Source organism: Hypanus sabinus, chromosome 8 (assembly GCF_030144855.1).
Source record: "Hypanus sabinus isolate sHypSab1 chromosome 8, sHypSab1.hap1, whole genome shotgun sequence".
Taxonomy (NCBI): domain Eukaryota; kingdom Metazoa; phylum Chordata; class Chondrichthyes; order Myliobatiformes; family Dasyatidae; genus Hypanus; species Hypanus sabinus.
In genome coordinates this window covers 41,263,365-41,287,204 of record NC_082713.1, presented here as the reverse complement: position 1 = coordinate 41,287,204, position 23,840 = coordinate 41,263,365, and the positions used below count along the sequence as shown (strand labels likewise).

The 23,840-nt window shown below is 39.5% G+C and overlaps 1 protein-coding gene across 1 annotated transcript in view; it reads right to left on the bottom strand.

Moving 5' to 3' along the window:
* stard8 (StAR-related lipid transfer (START) domain containing 8) overlaps nucleotides 1–23,217 on the bottom strand; it is an 89,377-nt gene extending 66,160 nt beyond the window's left edge. Inside the window, exon 1 of the mRNA XM_059977028.1 lies at nucleotides 22,891–23,217. Coding sequence (XP_059833011.1) covers nucleotides 22,891–22,993 — 103 coding nt within the window. The 5' untranslated portion in view covers nucleotides 22,994–23,217. The remainder of the gene's footprint in view (nucleotides 1–22,890) is intronic.
* Between the last annotated feature and the right edge of the window lie 623 nt (nucleotides 23,218–23,840).

Sequence of the window (23,840 nt, the reverse complement as noted above, 5' to 3'; positions counted from 1 at the left end):
AGAAGAACTTATTCATAATTATACTTAATTCAGTCTTTTTTGTGAGTATGCAATCAGACATATTCATTGGGGCTGTGCTATCCTGGTCCTGATTAGCAATTCGTGTGGAAACAGATTTCCATATAATTAGTACACACTCCAATATTAGGATGAGACAGATTGGGATTGGAGCTTTCTTCTTTGTATGCCAAGTAGTAGTAATGATGAACATATGACTAGTGGTGTGCCTTAGGGGTCAGTGCTGGGCCAGTTGTTTGTCATTTACGTCAACAATTTGGATAGGAATGTACAAGGCATGGTAAGCATGTTTGCAGATGACTTTAAAATAGATGGTATAGTGGTCAATGCAGGAGGTTATGAAAAATTACAGGGTGATCTTGATCAGCTGATTAAGAGGGCCAATGCATATTAAATTGAATTTAAAGTTAGATAAGATCAAAATGTTGCACTTTGGAAAGTCAAATCCAGGTAAGATGTTCACAGTGAATGGCTGAGCCTTGGGTGGTGTTATAGAACAGAAGGACCTCAGAGTATACAGTTCACTACAATTAGTCACAAATAGAGAAGTTGTTATATAAGGCATCTGGCATGATGGCTTTCAATAGTCAGGGAACTGAGTAGAAAAAGAGGTTATTGTGCTGGTGAGATAACACTTGGACTGTAGTGTTCAGTTTTGGTCACCTTGCTACAGGAAAGATGTTATTAAGTTGGAAAGGGTGTGCAAAAGATTTATAAGGACGCTTCCAGGATGTGAAGGACTAAATTATAGGGAGAGGGTTAGACAGGCTAGTCCAGAGAGCATAGGAATCCGAGAGCTGATCATATAGAGGAGTATAAAACATGACACATAGAGAGGGTGAATGCACTCAATCTCCTCCTCCCCCCACAGCTGGAGGATTTAGGTTAGAGGATATAGGTTTAAGGTGAGGGGGGGGGGGGGAAAGATTTAATAGGAACGATGAGCCTTTTTTTTTGTTCCACCAATGGTGGTATCCTTGTGGAATCAGTTGCCAAAAGAAGTTGTTGAGGGTACAATAATAAGTTTTAAAAGACTGTTGGACAGATACATGGCTTGGAAAGGTTAATAAGGTTATGGACCAAATGCTAACAAATAGGACTAGCGTGAATGCAGCATTCTTGGTTAATATGGATCAGCTGGGCCTGTCTCCATGCACTGACTCTGTGACTCCAAGTTATTAATAATGCTGATGGGAAGGGTTCACCTCCTCTAGCTTGATTATATTTACATATCAATCAAAGCAATAACTTCCAATCCACAGTTATGACAGTAACCCAAAAATCAGGTTCACAATCATATTATTCATCTTACTTCATGTTACAGTGGCCTTTTACATTCGTCGCTCACTTCCAGGCTCCTTTCTTGAGCTGCTTTCAGGTGGTTTCAAGACCACATCTAGTATCTGCCATTTTACCACCCCAGAACATCCTAACAGTAGGCTTAAAATAAAAATATAAAGGAAAACTTAGAAAGATAAACTAAAAGGTGAATCAAAAAATAGCTGCTGAAGTAGGGAGTTAATAGGGAGGGTGAAAAAGGAATGAGAACATGAGGAAAAAGGGGAATTGAAGGAAAGTGAAGTCAAATAACAGATGAAAGAAACTAAACACAGAAAAACAGAAAAGGAGTAAAGAAATGTCCAAAGGATGGAAACAGATATATGCAGTGGTGATAAATAAGCACCAAGATCTGATTTCAGAACTGTTTTCAAGCATTTAGGCTTGCAGATGCCAGAAACTGCTGACAGTGAAATTGGAATGGTTTCGCTATTTTAGTAGGTGGGGAATAATGAGGAATTTGAAGGTAATTACAATCATCTTGAATGTAATAATGAAAACAAAGATTTGGAGGATGCAATCAAAAACATTGTATGAAGGCAGTTCATTATCTGCACCAGGTGCCTGTACTAATTTTCATTCATTTACAGTCAAGCAAAGAACACGGCAGTGTGTTGGTTGTCCCTCATATCCAACAATGACAGTGAAACTGTGTGGGAGAGGTTGTAAGGTAGAGAAGTAGTTGCACTGGGACAGTTCCACTCTCTCAACCTCAGAAATTCAAGTCCAGTTCTACGAGTAGTCATCACAAACTGTGGTTACAGTGGATAACCATGACTTGTCTTATCTGTGCCACATCATGCCTTTTGCTTTCCATGGAGTATTTTAGAATCACCTTCTTGGCCATTGGATCTCACCATTAATCTCATCTGCCCAGTCTACCAGAGCCAACTTCACATGCCAGGACAGGCACATCCTTTTCTCATTGGGTTACGAGGACACTGGCTACCCTCACTTAGTTTAGACCCCTGTCGACACAATGGTTGTGGCCGCAGTTGCATGCAAACACTCACTTGTATCCACAGGTGAGAGCTGAGTATCCAGTGGAGAACAAAGGTGAGTGAACTTCCCCAGAATGGACATGAGAAACCCCTTCACCAGAGGTGCTACCCCTCCCTGAACACCCCACACTGGATGAATTCTTCGATCAATTACTAGTAGGAACTAATACACTGGTCTGTAGTACTGTAGTAGTATTGGTAGTGTTCCAATTGGTTCTGTATTTTATTTAATTTGTTATTCAGTTATCTTCTTATACCTCTTAAACTATTTCCACTAATTAGGGCAGCTGCTTAATTGGTCCAATATGTACTGGTCCCGATGTGTTCCAATCAACCAGAATCTGCTGTATAAAGGTACAGACAGGAAGCAATGAAGATAATGGAAGGGGACACGGGAAGATGAAGACAGATTTATATAAAGGCACATACAGCAGGAACACAGACAGACAGAATTAGTCCTATTACTCCTTCCTTCCTTGTGCAAGGTGGTTCAAGGTTAATTTTACTCCTGAATAGATTTTGCAGATTAATCATGATCTATGTTCACAAAACGTATATGGTTTCAATGTAATGTTCAACTCACAAAACAATTCTCACAAATACCAGTTCATTCTGGAAAGAGAAGGTTGAAACAAGAACCTACAAATTGTTAAAATTCCAGCTCCAAATCCTGAAAAGCTTTGGCCTTTATGATTGGTATTTTTTATAACTAGAGTCCATGACATCCATTGATTTTGTCAGCGGTCCCAATGTTTGACCTGGCTGAACAAATTAATTCACATATACACCAAGTAAACTGGAAACATTAGAAGGGTACTAAATGAGCCAAGAAATCAAACAGACTCAAAATCAATGCAGAGTGTCCCAGAATAACAAGGATTAATTGCTCTTTCCAGTTGAATATGATCACTAGTTATATTAACCACCCAGCCCCATTGAACAACTCACTTATAGTGAAATATATAACTTATTAATTATCAATGGAATGCAAAGCCCAGCAGAGCATTGAGCATGAATAAATAAAAACACTGCAGTTTGGCTAATATGCAATAAACCCTAGCAAGGATGGGAAATGGAAATATTCATCTTCTGATAAAACCCAGACTGAAATCACACAAACTCTCTTCCTGTTCTATCAGCTACAGATCAGGATATTCACAGTGATTACCCCACATTCTGATGAATTCACATCAGATTTTCAATGCCCTGACAAATAAACCAGAAGCCCATATCAATATACAGTAACTACCCCTTATCCTGTTGTTCAAATGACCTCCCTGCAGACAAGATAGATTTATTATAGTGAATTCAAATGTAGTGTAACCCCATAATTACCATACAGTAGCAATGTTTATTGACCATGGAATAGGCAATAGATGGAGGAAAACTAAATTATATACAAGACCATACAAATTGGTTATTTAAAGAGATGCTACTTTTGGAAGTTGCCAATGAATCTGTTACCCTCATTCCATTGACAACGCATTCCAGATCACAACTAAATCAGTAAGTTCTCATCTTCTATTCAGTGTCCATTTTCAGCCGATTCAATTTCTCCAGCTAATTAGGGTTCATTCTCTGGGATGCCACAACACATTTGTTATTAGGACCTCTGATAATAGAAATAGGAAGTAAACCAATTCTCAGTGTCATTGTGAAGGTCTTTTCCCAATCAAATACTGAACTAAAACAGCCACCGCTGTTTTGATTTCTAGCATCTGCAGATTTTCTCTTGTTGGTGATTGGACCAAACAACCATTGTACACAAATTTCTGAAAAACTGAATAATGTAAAGTAAAAGTAGTGCAGTTAAAGGGAGATTCAAGTATGAAAGACTGTACAAATAAACTCAATTATTGCTTCTTGTAATCCAGATGACCTTTACCATCACAAATTCTCAGAAAGCCTCAAATCCAGTTGTCAACGCTGGACAGGCAGAGCATCATAAATCAGAGTTCTTCACATATCAATGTAGGAATCAAATGTTGCTTTATGATATGTGACTCCAACTATGCTACAAGCTAATTGGAATGAATGCTAGCAATCTAGTTGACTTATAAGGTATACTGGCATTGCTGGCAAGGGCAGCACTTTGTGCCATTCCTTAACAAAAAGGTAGCAAGTCAGCTTTTTGAACTGCTACAACCATTCTGCTGAAGGCACACCCACAGCTGGTAGGTAATTTCATAGAATACAGTAGAGGCCCTTCGGCACACAGTTTTGTGCCGAAATATATAAACCTGCTTCTTAATCAACCCTTCTCTCCTGTATAGCCCACAACTCTCCATTGACTTTGAACTACAATATTTTTGCATATCAAGATAGCATACGGCTAGAAGGGAAAGCTGAAGACACGGATGTTTCCATACCTCTGTAACCTCATACTCTAGGTGGTAAAGACTGTGGGTTATGGGATGAAGCTGATGAAGCCTTGGTGAATAACTGCTGTGTTTTCTTTTTCTAGATAACATACCCTGAACCACAGTGTGCTGGTGATGAAAATTTAACAGTCAACATAAACAAGAAGCCTTTTACACTGGGATATATACGTGTACCTGGGTGTAATATTGTAGTAACTAAAGGTCAGTAACATATTTGAAGATTGCTTTCAGTGGTCAAGGAGTCCAAATCTATTCTAGCAAATCAGATACCAAAATTAGAGTGGATAAAACAGTCAAATTGGAAATAAGAGTCAAATTCCAGTATATAAAATGAATAATGATTAATACATGTAGAAAAGTTATACAAATCAAACCTATAAAAATATCCAGAAAAGTTAAGATTTAAACTATAAAAAAATCCACAAATCAAAGCTTAATTACTGGGTTTGCACCTCAAGGATGTGTGCTTAACCTGCTATTCTACCCTCTCTACTCTTGTGACTGTGTGGCCAGGTACAGCACAAACACCATCTATAAATTGTGTCATATAATATAATATAATATAATATAATATCTAATCATATAATATGAGACAACTGATACGGGCAGATTCTAAGATGGTGATGAGGAGGTGTACAGGAGTGAGATCTATCAACACAACCTTACACCAGTGAGACCAAGGAACTGATTCTGAATTGATTCAAGGAAGGGGAAATCGAGTGAACACCCACCTTATTCAGGGCTCAGCAGTGGAAAGGATGAACAGTTTCAAGTTATCTGGGTGTCAACATCTCAGAACATCTATCCTGCACCTATCGTATTGTCACAATTATAAAGAAGGTACAACAGTGGCTATAGTTCATTAGGAGCTTCAGGAGATTTTGTATGTCACCCAAAACTCTAGCAAATTTCTACAGATGTACCGAGGAGAGCACTCTAACTCGTCGCATCTCCATCTGGTATGGTGGGACCACCTGACAGGATTGAGAGAAGCTGCAGCGGTTGAAAACTCTGTCAGCTCCATCATGGCAGTAGGCTTCCCACCAATGAGGACATCTTCAATAAAGTGGCATCCATCATTAAGAACCCTCAACACCCAGGTCATTGCTATAATCAGAGAGGAGGAACAGGAGCCAGAAGACACACATTCAACATCTTAGGAACAGCTTCTTCCTGTCCACAACGAATGGACTATGAACCCATGAACATCACGTCCCAATTTTCTGCTTTCTTTTTGAACTATTTATTTGATTTATTATATATATTTATAGTTTATATAATATACATTTATCATTTTGATGTATTGCTTTGCTGCTGCAAAATAACAAATTTCAGTGATTAAAAAAAAACCTGATACTGATTCTGTTCAATTTCTAATTTACAAAATCCTCCTAAAATGCCTTCAGATTGAATATGGGCAATCTGGAGAACGGATGCACATAGAAGCATGCTAGAACATAGAGAAAATGAAAGAATTTAAAGCAAAGCAACTTCGCTAACGTTCATTTCAGATTTCATTTATAAGAAGGCAATACAATGTACTTTTTACCCCAAAAAAATGGTCCTACGACATCTCCTTGATATGCAGCAATGTTACATTCACACAACAATGAACAATGCTCAATGTCCTTATTCAATACAGGCATTTGTTCTTACGTGCATTGCTGCAGCACCATGGGTTATAATGGGTCATTACTGCTCTGTGTAGTAATGACGTCAACCTCTTGCATGTGCATTAGAAGCACATTTAGCAACACAATTAGCGGCAATTTCCAGCTCTCCCAAATGAACAATGAGAACACTCAAACAGCTAAATGGCAGAGTTTAGAACCAGAGGGAAAACTGGCAAAATAAAATGATTGGCAAAAAGAAGGAACATGGTCCTTTGTAACTTTTAGGTAAATCTTGTAACAATTTGTTACTTGATCTCAGGGAAATAAATCAGAATTATTTTCAGATAATGAGTGGGCTAAATCATTTAATCCCACTCCCAAATTGATTTTTTTCCATTCAAGAGCTGCTCCCTGGAAAGTTTTAAGGAGCAAATATAAACTTCACTGATTGCAAGCTAGATATTATGAAATGTTGAACACCAGTTAAAAAGACTTTTAAAAATGAATTGCTGCCCCTCCTTCATACAGGCACAAACTGCATTCTCCTCTGGCGACCTTTTGACTGCAAGGAAATTGGAATCAAAGAGCCCACTCACAGGCTAAACTTCTCACAGGAAATTGGAAAGAGACGCAGAGACGGCCCATGAATTACCTATTGACAGGATCCCGGAACAAGGGCCGCAGTGTGTGAAGCCAAGGATGACAGCAGCTTGCTCATTCCATCAGCATCTGAGAGCCTCATTGTTGGTATAGGGCTTGTGTGGAGTAAAGGACATGCCAATTTGATGCAGCAAGGAAGACGCTGCTCAAACGAAAACACATAATGCACTTTCCTCTCTCCTTCCCATTTCAAGTTGATTGACATCGGACCTGTACATTCACCCAATGGCGCCGAGGCCACCCTATTTGGTATTGACATGATATAGCAATGGGACCATTGCTTATGCTTGTAATTTAGCCAACTGCTCCTCATAGCCGCCTGTGTTGCAACAAGTACATGGCGAGTGTGAAATGAGAGCTGAAAATGCTGGAAAAAGGTTAGCAGGACATGCAATATTCATCTCTCCAGCCCTGGTGCAGAATCAGAGACATAAAATATTGACTGTTCCTGCTTCCACAGATTCTGCCTAACCTGCTGAGATTTAAAAATTCATATTTCTAGCAGCTGCAGTTTTTTTTTAACTTCGTAGGGAGTTCAGTTGTAGATAGAAATGGACTTGGCTGCGTAGCTACCTAAATTTGTGCAGCTCAAACCCAAATGTATGTTTAAAAAAAAGTGTTTTTACTGGGTTAAAGCTTGTACCTTATCAAGAAGCAGAAAAAGAAAAGTATAGCTCTCAAGTGAAATGAGATTTTGACAGAAATAAAATTGCAGGCATTTGAGGTTCTAACTATATGGTGGTCCACAGCTATTGGCCTCACTACGTATAAACCCTCCTGTTCTCAGATGGGGAAGGTAAAGAATAGAGACATGGAATAATACAGCATTGGATCAGGCCCTTCAGCCCATCTGATCCATACCAGTTTCTGTCCTACTAGTCCCAGATGCCCACATTCAGCCCATAACCCTTCTAGTCCCCTCCACGTATCTATCCAAATGCCTCAAATATTATGCCCACCTCAACTCACAAACCTGTGTACAAAAGTTACCTCTCAGAGTAACACATACAAAATGCTGAAGGAACTCAGCAGGTCAGGCAACATCTATGCAAATGAAAAAACAGTCACCGTTTCAGGCCAAGGAGCTTCTTTCGGGCTGGCACGAAACACCGAACATCTATTCATTTCCATAGATGCTGCCTGACCTACTGAGCTCCTCCAACATTTTATGCTTGTTGCTCTGGATTTCCAGCATCTGCAAAACTTCTTTGTGTTTGAGTTGATCAACTGAACAGGGAATTTTTATTTGTAAATCGCATGCTCCTTTTTTCTAGATAGATCCCAAAAAAACAGGGAAAATTGTAAAGCACTAAAAGCCAAAAATTCAAACCCTGAAATGTCAGCTGTTCATAAGTAGTCATCACCCACTCCTGAGCACTTACTTGAACCAGCTCTCCTAGCTACTACAGCCAGTAGTCTTTTTCGATAAGTCACTATTAGCTTTGCACAACATGATGAAGCAAGATTTGCCCATTCCGCTTATAAAATTGCTCAAGCTGTGCCAGGTAAGTTGGGGAGCGACGACAGACAGCAAACTTGAGGTCTTGCCAGAGACGTCCGATTCAAAGTTCGGACTCTGACTGGGCCAATCGAGGATATCAATTTTCTTCATTTGAAATCACTCCATGGGTGTGTGGGGTGTGTGGAGTGTTCTGTGGGTTTTTGTCCTGCAGAAAGACTAACATCCTCCCAAGTTTAAGCTTTCTGGCAGAGGCTAGCAAGTTTTAACACACAGGATCTTTCTGTCTTTAGCAGCCTTCATCTTCCCATCAATCCTAACCAGATTTCCAGTCACTGCTGCTTTAAAGCATCCCCATTGCATGATGGGGATACTCCAACCACACTTCACAGTAGGGATGGTGTTATCTGGCTGATACACAGTGTTAGATTATCATACTTAGCATTGAGGCCAAAAAGTTCCACTTTAATCCTATCCGACGACAAGACCATCTACCACATCTTTATAGTCTCTTCTAAGTGATTCTTTGCAAAGTCTTTACAGGCAAGGTTATGCTTTCTGTTTCAGCAGTACATGTGGCGTAACTAACCTGGCACAGCTTGAGCAATTTTTCAAAGGAGGAATGTGGAAATCTTGCTCCATCACGTTGTGCAAAGCTAACAGAAACTTATCCAAAAAGACTACCGGCTGTAATAGTTGCAAGAGGTGGTTCAACTAACTTCTGAGCAATGGGGAATGAATACCTTAGAAATGCAAACATTACAGTTTTTGTATTTTTAGTTGTTCACGCTTTACAATTCTCCATTTTTTTGGACTCTAAAGTGAAAAAGGAGCATTAGATTCTCAAATTAAAACTCCCAGTTAAATTGATCAAACTCCCTTGTTGCAATACTCATTTATGTGAACAGAGGATTGGGGACTGGGTATTTTTACAAGGCACTGCAGTTACTTTATAGCTACTGCACTACACTGCTGCCACAAATTTCACAACATACGTCAGTGATAACAAACCTGATTCTGATCATAATGTCCCCACTCCTAAACTCGATGCCCTGTCTGATGAAGGTCAGCATGTTAAAGGCCTTGAACACTACCCTGTCTATCTCAGTAGTGGCTTTCAGCTTCTCTGTTCCACAATGTATAGGTACCTTAAGGAAATCTAGCTCATCCTCATCAGTACAATTCTAGTTTTTTTTAAGATTCCATGAGAAACAAATTCTCAACTCTGGATATGAGCTCACTGTGTAAACCTCCCTCTGACCCAACTTCAAACGGCAACCTTACTCAGATAAATTGGAGAATGCCTAAATGCAGGAGACGGACAAGGTGAAAAAGGACAGACACAAGAATAGAATGAGAGATATTATTGGATGTGATAGAACTTTCCCCTGAATCCAAACCATTGTATACATGACAAGAGTGCATGACATTGGCAATGGATGCTCAAAATAAACCAAATTCCCTTTTCCATTTCAATTATCCTTCAATTTGATGAGAAAGAATTTCCTGTTAAAATAGGACAACCTTCATTCAGCTTATCAGTTGCTTATAATGAGCATTATGGCTGAGTGATAGGAACAAGTAGTAATAGAGAAGCAGCCTAATTTTTCTAAACCGTCCCTTATCCTGCCTCATGCAATGAATTTCCAGAGTTTACACAGTCACACATTTTCAATATATTAACCTCAAGTCCAGTGCATCCTACAGACTGTACTCAGTAAGATTATAGCAAATTACAGTCCTGAACATTGTAATATTTTAAGTGCAATGTTACACAGCTCAAAGCAGACCCTTCGCTGATCATCATACCTATCAGTACTATTCTCACTTTATCAGCAGCTTACTATGCTGTAACAATTTAAGGTTCATTCAGAAACTGTGTAAATATAAATCCGTTATCATCTTTTTTAAAACACTAGAAAAGTTTACAAAATTAAGCTGATTTCCTTTTGCAAGTCTTTGTAAGTACTATGTAAACAAATGCTTCCATTTATCAGAATACTCATAAGATCGAAAGCAAACTTTCCCCTCCCACTATTACTTGAGTCACTGCACTGTAAGCACTTCAAGATACTATTTATTAATGATGTCTACATTGTAAATACATGCTGGTATTCGTGTACTTCTAACTTTATTTTATACAAATCTTTATTTGTTATAATTGTTTAAAGTTGTTTTTTTGTTGCATGTCACACAAACACATGAAGAAGAATCCCAAAGGCTTCTACAGATATACAGTGTTAAAAGCAAAGGGATGGCAAAGGACAAAATTGGTCCTCTTTTAGATCAGACTGGTCATCTATGCATGGAACCAAAAGAGACGGGGGAAGACCTTAAAAGGAGTTTTACATCTGTATTTACTCAGAAGACAGACATAGAATCTTTAGAAGTGAGGCAAAACAGCAGTGAGATGATTAACTGTATACAGATTACAGAGGAGGTGGAGTTTACTGTCTTGAGGCAAATTAGGGTGGATAAATCCCCAGGGCCTGATAAGCTGTTCCGTCAGACCCTATGGGAGACTAATGCAGAAATTACTGGTGGCCGAACAGATAAATTTATAACGTCCTTAGCCATGGGTGCAGTGCCAGACAATAGGACAATAGCTAATGTTGTTCTGTTGTTAAAGAAAAACACCAAGAATAATTTCAGAAGTCACAGGCCAGTGAGCCTGAGATCAGTAGTGAGCAAGTTACTGTAAGATAACATAGGGGACCAGATATACAAGTACTTGGATAGACAGGGACTGATTAGGGATAGTCGGCATGGCTCTGTGCATGGTAGGTCATGTCTAACCAATCTTCCAGTTTTTCAAGAAAGTTACTGGGGAAAATTGATGAAGGCAAGTCAATGTATGTTGTACACATGGACTTTAGCAAAGCCTTTGACAAAGTCCTGCATGGGAGGTTGGTTAAGAAGGTTCAGTCGCCTGGCATTCAAGGTGAGGTAGTAAATTGGATTAGACATTGGATTTGTAAGAGAAGTCAGAGAGAAGTAGTAGATGATTGCCTCTCTGACTAGAGGCCTGTGGCTGCTGGGGAGGGGGAGGGGGGGAAGGGGGTGTTAGTGAACAGTGAGGACGACTACCAGAGCTTGCAGCAGAATCTGGACCAGCTGGAAAAATGGGATGAAAAATACCAGATGAAATTTAATTCAGGCAAGTGTGAGGTGTGTTACTCAGTGAGGAGTAGGGGTCTGAGAAGTGTGGCAGTGTAGGGTGATCTGGGAATATCAATCATTAATTCCTGAAAGTGGCGTCACAGCTAAGTACAGTCATAATGAAAGTTTTTGGCACATTAGTCTTCATAAATTACAGTAATGAGTACAGAAGTTGGAATGCTGTGTTAAAGTTGTATAAGATGTTAGTGAGGCCTAACTTGAAGTACTGTATGTAGTTTTGATCACTACCTACAGGAAAGATATCAAAAGGATCGAAAGAGTGCAGGGAAAATTAGCCAAAATTTTGCCAGGACTTGATGGCCTTAGTTATAGTGAAAGGTTAGGGCTTTATTCCCTGCAGCATAGGTGTACAAGGGGAGATTTGGTAGAGGCATATAAAAATAAGGAGTATAGTTATGGTAAATGGAAGCAGGCTTTCTCCACCAAGGTTGGGTGAGACTAGAACTAAAAATGGATTTTGAAAAAATGTAATCCAATTCTCAATTGCCATAGGTCCAGGGGAAATAGTTCACTGCCCATCATCTCAATGACTATTGTTTAGGGAATTCAGAACTGACAGCCTGGTGCAGAACAAGCTGCTTTTCCACTGCCATGGTATTACTTTTGGTTTGTACCTTAATGCAGTGTAGTGAAGCTTTACTCTTCACATGTGTGGGCCCTGCATGATTGCTGAAACTGGGGGTACAATCCTTACCCAACTCACAAGGTGACCAACTTGCAAAAAATCAATGGAAATGCCAGTTATGCACCTGTGTCCACCCTATGCGCTCACCCAAAATTTTACTCTCCACTGTATCCATTGTAAAGTAAACATAACCAGTGTCTGTGAACCCAGTATTCAACTCAAACCCACCAGTTTCCTATAAGCCAAGTTAAAACTGGCTCCTGGTGAACAAGAGGGAAAGAATTCCATTCTCCCATAGTTCTGATTTACACAAGAAACTGAGGTATTAAGAGAAGTGTACAAATCATCGCTTGGTTGAATGGTCAAGGTCAGTAGGTGCAGGGGAATATTTTAATATTCCTTCAGATTCTTAGTGAACTTTCAAAAAAGATCTTGGCTCAGATAACATATTCTTCTCCCCTCTTTCCAACTGTAGATTGCCCAAGCTATTGTATGTTATTGTTGTTAAGCTTTGTTGATCACCTGCATCTGCATTTCACAAATAAAGACTGTTGGTGCATGACAACATGCATTGATTTGTTACACGTATGGCAGGTGTGACTAGGTTTAAACTCAGATGATGTGCTCAATAGTCCACCATTGTAACAATCTTAGCTCAGGTATTTAAAATTGCCCACTTAGCTGAGGATAGAGCTTCTCTCTTTTTCTCTCCACATTTGCTGCCTGACCCACTAAATATCTCCAGATCTTTCTGTTATTATTTCAGATTCTGAACATCTGCTGCATTTGATTTTTGCTTTATCCAACTCTAAAAGCGTAGAACTCAGTGCACGTGGTGCTTACACAGATCATGTTGTCTCACCATCCTCTTACCAATTTGGTTACATCATGACTTTCCCCTCTGGGAAGACAATGCATGTAAACATTCCCTGCATAGTTACAGACGGTCAACAGAGATTCATTCTGTTCACTGTCTTCTTTAGTCTGTCTGACATCCTCAATTTTGCACTTATTCCTAATATTTATTCCTTGAACTAAGGAACTTGCAACCTCTTTATTTAACTCAATTCTATTCCGTGATTCTGAAAAGTATTTAACTCTATATAGACACCAGAACTAGTTTCACCCTTATATATTATAATCAATGCCTTTAGTTGTGCCACTTGCTGACATGATGATTTCTAATTCAAACTAAGTACTTGTTTGGACTGCTTTTCCCACACCCCAATGACAGTTTTATATTTCCATTCTGGTCTAAATCCTCCAAGTCTCTCACTTAATTCAACATTATTTTCATTATCTCAAGCCTTCAATTACTGTCTCTATATTATCCCTTCCACTCACTACTCTGTTCTCCCCTCCACAAACACAAGATCCTTTAAAAGCAGAATAAGATATTAAATGAATTATGAAATAAGTAGCAAGAATTGGGAAATGAACATTGATATAATTGTGTATTGAAATCAGAGATGAGTGTGTCTTGGATGATTTTTAATCATCCTGTACATAACAGAACATCTATTTGTGGAGCACAACATTGTAAAGAAGCAAAGGGGACTATCAGAGTCATAAGAAAATGAAAAGAGATCCACATGAAACTAACTGTATTTCTCTGGTGCCATCATACAGTCCATCTTAACCTGAATCTGTGGCTGACTGAGGGAATTAAAATCAACTGAGCACACAGAAATTGGGCCAAGGTCCAAGCAAGTTAACTTAAATGACCTGAACAGAGAGCTAAAAGCAACCATGGTTTATCCAGGAATACGTCAGACAGCACAGAGACATTGAAGTGAGGTTGCCAAGATAGAGAATAACACGGGTTTTGCTGGCGAATATTTGGAGTTTGGTTCTGCACCTCCAAGGAGTATCATCTTGTTAAGGAAAGAGGTATCAACCCGGTTAGAACTCCAGAGGCAAGAGTGAAGAGACCTGGGAAGAGACGTCACTGCTGATAATTCTGTCTCTACAACCAGAAGAGTAAATGTGAAACCAAGTTATGAAAATCCCACTGAGTTGGATTATGCAGAAAAGATGCTGGTACAATTAATAACAAAGAAATGAAAACTATTTTAAGATAAAAGCTGGAAACAGAAAGCAAAATGTGAAGACGGAAGTGAGAAGAATTGTCCTTCACTTTTGTGACATTTTATCATGGTTGATCATGTAAGGTTCCATAACTTACAGGCAGTAACACAGAATTTTGAGATAGTCTCTTTGCTGCCAGTCACTGTATGTTTACTAATCTTTATATTTACTATGTTGCTTCTAAATCATATGAGAAAATAAAATCCACCACATGGAAAGTTGCTGTTTGACTTGAAATGGTTTGGACATAAGTTTGGTCAAACTATTGGTCACAAGTTTTAAATTCCAGTCTGGCCCGAAGCAGAGTGATAAAACATTAGTAAAACCAAAGCACAAAACATAACCAGGATGCTAAAAACCAACAGTGCTAACACAACATTGATCACCGTACACACTTAACGAGGAAGGGAAGCAATAGCAATACTCAGTTTTGTGATGTATCCTTGCTTGCTTTCACTGAGTTTAGTAATACTGAGGTCAACAATCCTTGGGCAACAAATCATTCTTTTCGATGAACATCAGGAAATCATTCGACATGAATCAAATCGCAGTGAGACAGAATTTCCAAACCTGACTCGTAATCATTTGTAAACGCGAGATTATACAGATGTTGGAAATCTTTTGCAACACATACAAAATGCTGGAGGATCTCCAAGGTCAGGCAGCATCTTTGGAGGGAAATAAAGAGTCAACATTTTGGGAAAAGATCCTAAACATTTGTACTTTTCAACCAAAATATCAAATACTCTTCAGGAGCAAACAAGCACCCAAAAACAACATGCTATCATGCAAATGAAATCAGTAGACCTGGCATAAGTTAAAGTTTCAGATTTGAATCTCCTTAGTCAATATGTCAGTGGTGTATTTGTTTATTCAGGTTTGTTTATCACATTAAAACATACAGTTAAATGTGTCATTTACGTTAACAACTAATAAACTCAAGGATGTGCTTGTGGTAAGTGTCGTCACACATTCCTGCACCAGTCATCCTGCTCGGCAGAACCAGACAGAACACAAAACAGAAGGTACCTAGCAACAAAGCAACAACAGATTACTTTTACCATCTAAACCACCAAGAAATACAATGGATTCAGGTTAATTAGGACACCACAAGACAAGTACATTTTGGCCTAATTAAGTGGCTGCCCCAGTTGGCCAAAGTTTCATGTATGTAGTTAAAAGGTATAAAAAAAGACAAACTACCAAATACAGAACAAATTACAACAATACCAATACCACTACAGTACTATAAAACTTTGTATTCGTTCATAATAGTTATCGGAGGAATTCATCCAATGATGATTACATACTCAAAATCTTCATTTTCATTGTAACTTTCAAGATGATCACCAATACTTTCAAATTTTTTTTACAGTTGTAAATTTGAAGTCATAACATCATTTCATTTTCACACCTGTCATTTCTGGCATCTCAAAGCCTGAGTGCTTAAAACCGCAGTGAGCAAAACAGTTCTGAAATGTCTTACTGCTTGTTTCTTGACAACTACCAGTGACAAAAATCACTGCTTTTTGAACACAAACACATGCAACTGATGCTATTTAAAAACTGTTCACTCTAAGCACAGTGCTGTGCCTAACGGCCATCCAAGAGCATGCAACTGATCCTAGAAACCGTTCAGAAACAGTCTCCTGTCCCAATTAAGCAGCATAGCATCCTAAATAAACAAAGGAAATCCCAGCCCTATTCTAGATTAGTTTTTGCTTTTTTGAGTTTTCCCAAACAAGTGGCTGCCTCAATTTGAAAGTCAAGATTGAAGTCAGGTGTTTCTATCACAAATAAATAAAAGGCTAGTTGCTTTGAAATGCTTTTGCGATTCGTTCGAAATCTCAGCTGGAGATCCAGCCTGACAAGGAATTAAACACAAAGATTCGTCCTGTGCTTCAGTTCTGTGCAAGTGGCTACAGGCAGATGGAGTTTAACTCATACCAGTGCAAAGTGGCATGTTTTAGAAAATTAAATATATACAAAGTGAATGACAGGTCATGAGAAATATTGTCAGTCAGAGAACTCGAGGGGTGCACGTACATAGTTCCTGAACGTGGCAATTCAGGTAGACAAGGTGGTGAAAGAGGTACAGGGCATTCAACAGACAGGATACTGAGTACTGGAGTTGAGACATCATGTTACAGTTGTATATGACGTTGGTGAGACTGCACCATGAACATGCTGTGTAGTTCTGATCACCATGCTTTAAGAAGGATTATTTTTAAAAGTAGGGATTGTACAGATTCACAATGATGTTGCTTTAATTTTAAGAGCAGGCTAGAAATGGAGTGAAGGGAGTTGAGGAGTGACAATGTTCCAGAGCAGGGGCTCCCAACCTTTTTTATACCGTGGAGCCCTACCATTAACAGAGGGATCCGTGGAACCCCAGGTTGGGAACACCTGTTCTAGAGGTATACAAAATCATAAGGGGCTTAGGTAAGATGGATTATCATAGTCCACTTCCTGAGGTAGGAGAGTCTCAAATGAGAAGGCAAAGATTTTGATGTGGGAAAGGACCCAAGAAGCAGATTTTTCCCATACAGGGTGGTTTGTATGTGGAAAGAGCTGCCAGAGGAAGTGAAAGAGATGGGGATGTTTAAAATACATTTAGGCAGATTATTGGTTAGAAAATGTTTAGCAGGATATGGGTCTAATGCAGGCAAACGGGACTAATTCAGGAAGGCATCCTGGTCAGCAAGGATGTGTTGTGCCAAAGGGCCTGTTTACACATCATATAACTCGATGACTATTACTTTTCCAGATCTTATCAGAAGTTCGGTAACTATCAACAGCCATAGACTAAATTGTGAGCAGAAACAAGTTAAAAGTATTTCTTCCTAAAATCCCTATGTAATAAAAAGTTATATGCATAGAAAAAAGGGATTGTATTGTCCCATTTTTATATCAACCTTTCAATTTCAAGATTGGGATTCCCATGCGCATAACATGATCCTGTGGGGGCAAAACACAGCAGCCTTGTTGATGTGATTAAAAGGAGGGAAAGAGCATGCAATGGAGACAATATTTTAATGGGATGGTTTATATCAGGAGTGATGTATGATGAAAGGAGTGTTATAATGTCAGTGGCATGTACTCAAAAGTTTATTGATGGCAATACGTAGCTAAAGGACTATCAAAAGGGGTAGATATAACAAATTATTATCAGACATCTGTATAATGACGGTGAAGTTTGCCATGACATTCATGTAATGAGGATGGTGACTGTATCATAACTGACAGTCCCACAATGAAGATGGGTGGGGAAAGCGTTCTATAACAAAGAATTCTTAGTGCTACAAGGGACTGCACTTGGAGTCAACTTTCATCTTCTAGAGGTTGCTAAGGAGCAGGTTACTAAACCACTCTGAGGACTATTTGCAACATTATCCTGAACTCAGGCCAGGCTCTCGCCCAAGGCACAAATGAGCTATATAAGCTTTATCGAACCGTAACAAACTCCACGCCACCCTAACGAGAGCCGGAATGGGGAAATGGTTTCCCCATCAGGGAGATACATGTCTACGGTTCAGGCAAAACCAGAAGCTGCCTTTTTCTAAAGGTCATCCTGAGAAGCGGGGAAAAGGAGCGGTGTCTAGTGGCATTAAATTTGCTGTGATTACTTCTGTCAAGCAGAAAATGAACTCATCAAAAACCCCTAGGCTACAAATTCAATAGTTTATTTAGTTTTCTCATAAGGTCTAAACTTTCAGTTCCTCTTTTCACCAGGGGAAGTGCAGCATATCTGCACATCTGATCTTTAGTCTCACCACTGATCTCAGCACATTTATCAAAGTTCAATGTTTTTGCATCAGAAGCCTCCAGCTTGTTGAATATGTCATACAGCCACCACCTTAGTCTCTCCGCATAATTGTTCTGCCAATGACCAAGCTCCAAAATTTGCCATTACTTAATAATGTTTATTCATCAACATCCCATGTGCTTCTCTTTCAACTTCCCGTGCTATGAGTTTCACTACTAGGTTGGTAAATTTGCATACAATTGGTATGACTCATTACAAATTTTTAATATGCACATGGCTATCATATAACTTTAGCCCCATTTATATTTCAGCAATTTGATGAAAATTTAACAACAGTAGGAGCGTCAAATTGATCCCTAATTCAGTAAGAGGATTAGTTTTAGTTTACCTTCCAGAAATCACAGTCCTGTTGGAGAATATGACCAGCCCTAGTGACTGGGATGCAGATTTTCCCAAGATTCAGATTCCGTTCGCTGCCAGTCTGACAATGCTCCTAATGCAGTATCAAGTTGCGATGAGTCCTGCAGTTTATGCTTTACCAGCACTGTGGGTGCCAGAGCCGACAGCCACTTTGGCACAAGATACACTCACGGAAATTGGGCATCTTTATCTCAGTCACAAATTTCCTGAAATTGTTTATCCCCTTTATCCTGGCGGAGCCTTTGTGCATTTAATTATGCAAATTTCAAAAGACAATCCCTGTCACTGAAATTAAATGCTGCAGCATAGGGTATATAGTATGTATCTTCATCAAAAATGTGAAGATAGTAAGACTTATCCTTTCAGCATTCCAACACATGCTCTATTCTAACTCTAGCCTCAATCCACTCTTCAACATTACTGTAAGAATTCTCACGCAGGATATTTCTTATCTCCAAGTAACCACCACTGATATTTTCTTTAATTGCAAAAATGACCAGGCATCATTTAGTTAATAATGTACTTCATATTGATCGTCTAGATCATATCCTTTGATCACAGCTGAATATTTGGAGAATATTATTCCTTCTTGTTGATATAAACACCATACTTTTCTTATATGAGTGCAAAACACAGTGCCTTCAACTTTGAGTATGCTATCACTTTGGATCCCTCACTTTGAGAAACAACCTTCATAAAGATGACATAAGTATGGAAGTTCTTATCACCTGCCAATATCCATGGTGAATCACAAATGAAATATTGCAGATCTTTTGCAACTGGAAGCATTCTGATCTGCGAAATGTCATCACCTCTGCAAACAAAGTAATAGAACTCTTCAAACATGGCTTCAGGTCAGATTTCAAGAACTTGCGTAAAACTTGAAGCACCTAATTGTGAGTACTGAGTCTCCTGAGACAACAGAAGATTTTGTGCTCTGTACCATCTGATAGCTGGTTAACTGCATTCTCCTTATTCTCTTTTGACACCATCAGAAACCTCTCCCATCCCTGAGCCTCTCCTCTTCATTATAAAGTTGAATTATAGATGATTGCCTAAAGGTAAAAGTGGATTTGCTGACACTTCAAATGAGATTTCCCTTATGAATAACCTGAAACCCTCTGAAAATGAATTCATAGCTTTAGGCCTTCGTAGTAACGAGCCTTAAGATAACATGCTTAAATGACAACAGCAATACAGGATCTCTGCAGATATAACCACTCCATACAAAAGACAGGAAAAACTGCACAACTGCATAATTATTTCCACTTCCTACCAATATCTTCCAATGAAATTTGCAGCGTGACTTGTGTGCTGGTCAATATTTTCCAGAGTGCCCTATAATGTTGCCGGAGATTGACAGATGTCATTAATGACACAACAACCTTTTTGTCCTTTGTTTTGCTTCTCCTCCAATAAATTTAAGGTAACCTTGGCACTGCAAGTCCCTTTGGCCAGAATGAGAGATTAAAATATTATTTGGGTGGAGACTCAGTCTAGTGCAAAGCCACACTGAGTTCACTTTCGGAGGACTATGTGGTGAGAAGCCAGAATAACCAGACATTCATCTCCCCAGACAGCATCTCAGTGACCTCAGCACTTTGTTCCACTCCTTTGCATTTCTGATTTCTGACTATGTCTGTTTATTATTACATTTTAAGATGATGTCTAAGATTACAATGATTATATTCAATGCAGATTATACAGAAATATACCTTCCAAATTTTTGATGAGTTCTCAGGATTGATCAGCTTCCTGAATTTGATGAGCTCTGTGGAAATATCTAACATCTTGTTTGTAAATTCCCACTGTATTCCCCACATAATTAGCAGCAAGTTCATGATTTCTACATATTCGCATCCAAATACTGAAGCCTTGAACTTGCTCTTTACCATTCTTTGCCAGCCTTTTCTAGGCTGTACGCCCACTTTGGGTTATTTTATGTACCAGTAACAGAGCACATGTTACAGTAATTCCCCATCAGTCACACTGAAAAACTGCTGGATGAAATTGTACTTGCATAGACCATCCTAAGCATTAAGCTGGTTTGACAGCTGACTAAGTTGGGAAGGAGGAAGACATGAGCTACCTACAAATGCTTCATGGGTGAAGGTTATTCTAGCACTCTATTCATATCCCCCTTTATCAACTCATGATCTTGTCTTTCTTCATTTGAGGCCAAATCATTGAGTATATTTAAAGCACAGGTTGAAATAGTCTTGATTAATAAGGGCAGCAAAGGATATAGGGAGAAGGCAGGAGAATGGGGCTAAGATGGAAAGTAGGTCAGCCATGCTCAAATGGTGGCACAAACTGTCTTATGGACCACTGATGATTGGATCAGCAATATGAAGGAAGTTAACAGAATGGGTTTTGAAAATGTATATTCAAACATTTTTTAAGTCAGCAGCAAGTATGGAAAAATGCTAGTTGAAATATCAAATGACTACAGGAAAAGCCGTCCCCACTATTGAGCACATCTACAAAGACAGATGTCAGAAGAAAGCAGCATCCATGATCAAGGACCCCCATCATCCAGGCCATGCTCTCTTCTCACTGGTACCATGAGGAAAGAGGTGCAGGAGCCTCAGGACCTACACCACCAGGTTCAGGAACAGTTATTACCTTTCAGCCATCAGGTTCCTGAACCAGCCTGGATAACTCCACTCACCTCAACACTGAACTGATCAATGGTCACAACCTATAGGTTGCATAGACTCACTTTCAAGAACTCTGCAACTCATGATCTCAGTATTATTTACTAACATATTTATTATTCTTAGTTTTACAAAAAACTAAATATACCAAATTTGCACAGTTTGTCTTTCACACATTGGCTGCTTGCCAGACTTTGTTAATGTGTAGTTTTTCACTGATTCTATTGATTTCTTTGTTCTACTGTGAATACCTGCAAGAAAATTAATTCCAGGGTAGTGTACTATTTGGTGACATACAGTACTAGCACGTAAATAATAAATTTACTTTGAACTTTGAATATTTCTGTGTAATTAGAATATAGGCCCAAATAATCAATGTTTTTGTCGGTTCATCTCAGTAATACTGTCTTTTAGACTGCCTCCAGCTGTTGCACTTGGAAGTGCATTTTGAATTAATTTAGCTGCTTTAAGCATGACATTATAGAAAACTGTCATCACTCTCCGTCAGATGCGGATATTAAAGGCAGGAGGGAATCACTGCGTATTTTTCAGAAGAGAATTGTGCTGTCCTGGTTAACATTATCATAATCAATATAAACAAGACATCTTGGTGCACATTTCCAACATTTTTCTACGGTGAAAATTGGTTTCTGTATGACTAGAATGAACTACAGTAATTTGTAAAGCACAAATAGTTCAATTTCAGAATGCTTGTAACTAGCCACGTGCAAGTCCACGTACAGAACATGGGCGAAAAACACACACCGGAGAGGATCACAACTTAACCTGATCCCATTCTCACTGGAGGTATACCAACTGCCTGTAAATCTCTTTAGATGTCCCTGCATTGTAATCTGGAATGGCTGAATTCCACCCTTCTCTGATCAAAGATGCCAAAGCCAATAGAAAGGACTTAAATCCTGCCCCTCCAGAGGCCAGCCAACAAACACAGAACCCTTCAAAGCACTCCAGATCAACCAAAATCAGCAATATTCAAAGTCTGTGGTGAACATCCTGTAGTGGTTTACAGTTTGATTAAAAACTTTCCAAACTGGCAGTTTTAACAAGCTGGTTGTAAGTGAAAATGAAACACCAGATGTTGCAAGTTAAACTACCATCTTGACAAACCAAAGTCCTTACAAACATTCTGAAGGTACTTTTCAAATCAACCGCACTTCAACACTCCGCCTTACAACTAGATTATTTTATTTTTGAATCATAATAATATTTTTCGTATAAATGCTGAAAGACCAGAAGTTGTGACATGAAAGGTGAGAATGGTAAGTGTGTAGAGGGAAACCACGCGGCCAAACTAGCACAGGCTCTGTTTTATAATCAGGTAGAAGATTAGTCGTTATTTGACGTTTCAACCCGACTGTGTATTTCAAACGCGGTACTGTCAAATCGACTCCGTTTCGAAGCTGGTACAGTATTTCAGTGCCAAGGGGCAGCAGCGTAGAACAGTACAGAGCGAATGCAGAAATTCTCGGGAGCTCTGCATCGGATGTGCTGTTATACACTGTATAAACTTTCAGCCAGAAAAAGGGGGCTCTCAGACACTATCATAAATTCACCATGCTCCTATCAAAAGCAGAATCTCGTTACTGTTTGCGCCTTCTTTTTCTATATTACCAATCAGCTCATTCGCTAAAACGAATTGTAGAAAGGCAGAATCTGTTCTTACCTATCGCTCCTCGGTGGCTCATTTTGTTGAGGAATGTTCTGAAGTTTTTTAAGTGGAAGCTGCGGGACCTTCTGAAGGCGTTGGGCTGTTCGGAGCCATCCATTACCGCCGATATCGCAGCTCCGGAGCCGGCGGCAAGCGGGTCGTACGCCGAGTGTGTTGCGGAGGACAGCGCTGGGCATCGTCCGCGCCGGGGCGCGCTCTCCGTCCGAATCCGCTCGGCAAAGCGAAGGGGAGGAACTGAGTCAGCGCCCAACGCACTTCGCCTTCATTGGAACAAACTGTTTCTTTACGCAGCTGCGGCGAGTTTGCAGTAAGGCTGCAATCTGAAATCAACAACTCAAAATGAGATCATGTGTCATTTCTCAGCTTGGGCCTCCTACACGCCCACTCACGCAAACCCAGAGGGGATTAACCATGCAAATTAAGGTACCCAACTGTACCTGAGATTAAAATAAAAGAGAACCGTAACACGGAAGATGGTCATTTGGCCCCTGAGGGCTATGAGCTAGTTATTCCCCTGATCTTTCCCCGTATCGTCATCATTTTTTCTACAATTATTTTATTTGTATTGTTTTCCCCTTTGCAACGACCCCCATTTCCTCTGGGATACAGGTCCATAGTTGGAGCTGTTGTTACTCTCTCCCAGTTAGTACAAAGTTGTTGGTGGACCATACAAGCGGTCATTCCATGGATGTCCTTGCCTGAAAGGTTGCCTCCATAGATTCCTCTCCATAGATGCTGCCTGACCTGCTGAGTTCCTCCAGCGTTTTGTGTGTCATTTCGATGGTGTATTATGCCATCTGTTAAATGGAGACCCTAGCTGTTTTCTGTGTGGATGTAGGAGATCCCACAGCATCACTTTGAAGAAGGAAAATTGGCCCTGATATCCCAAACAATACCTATCCCTCAACCATTATCCATAAAATGGATTTGCCCAGAGATTAAAT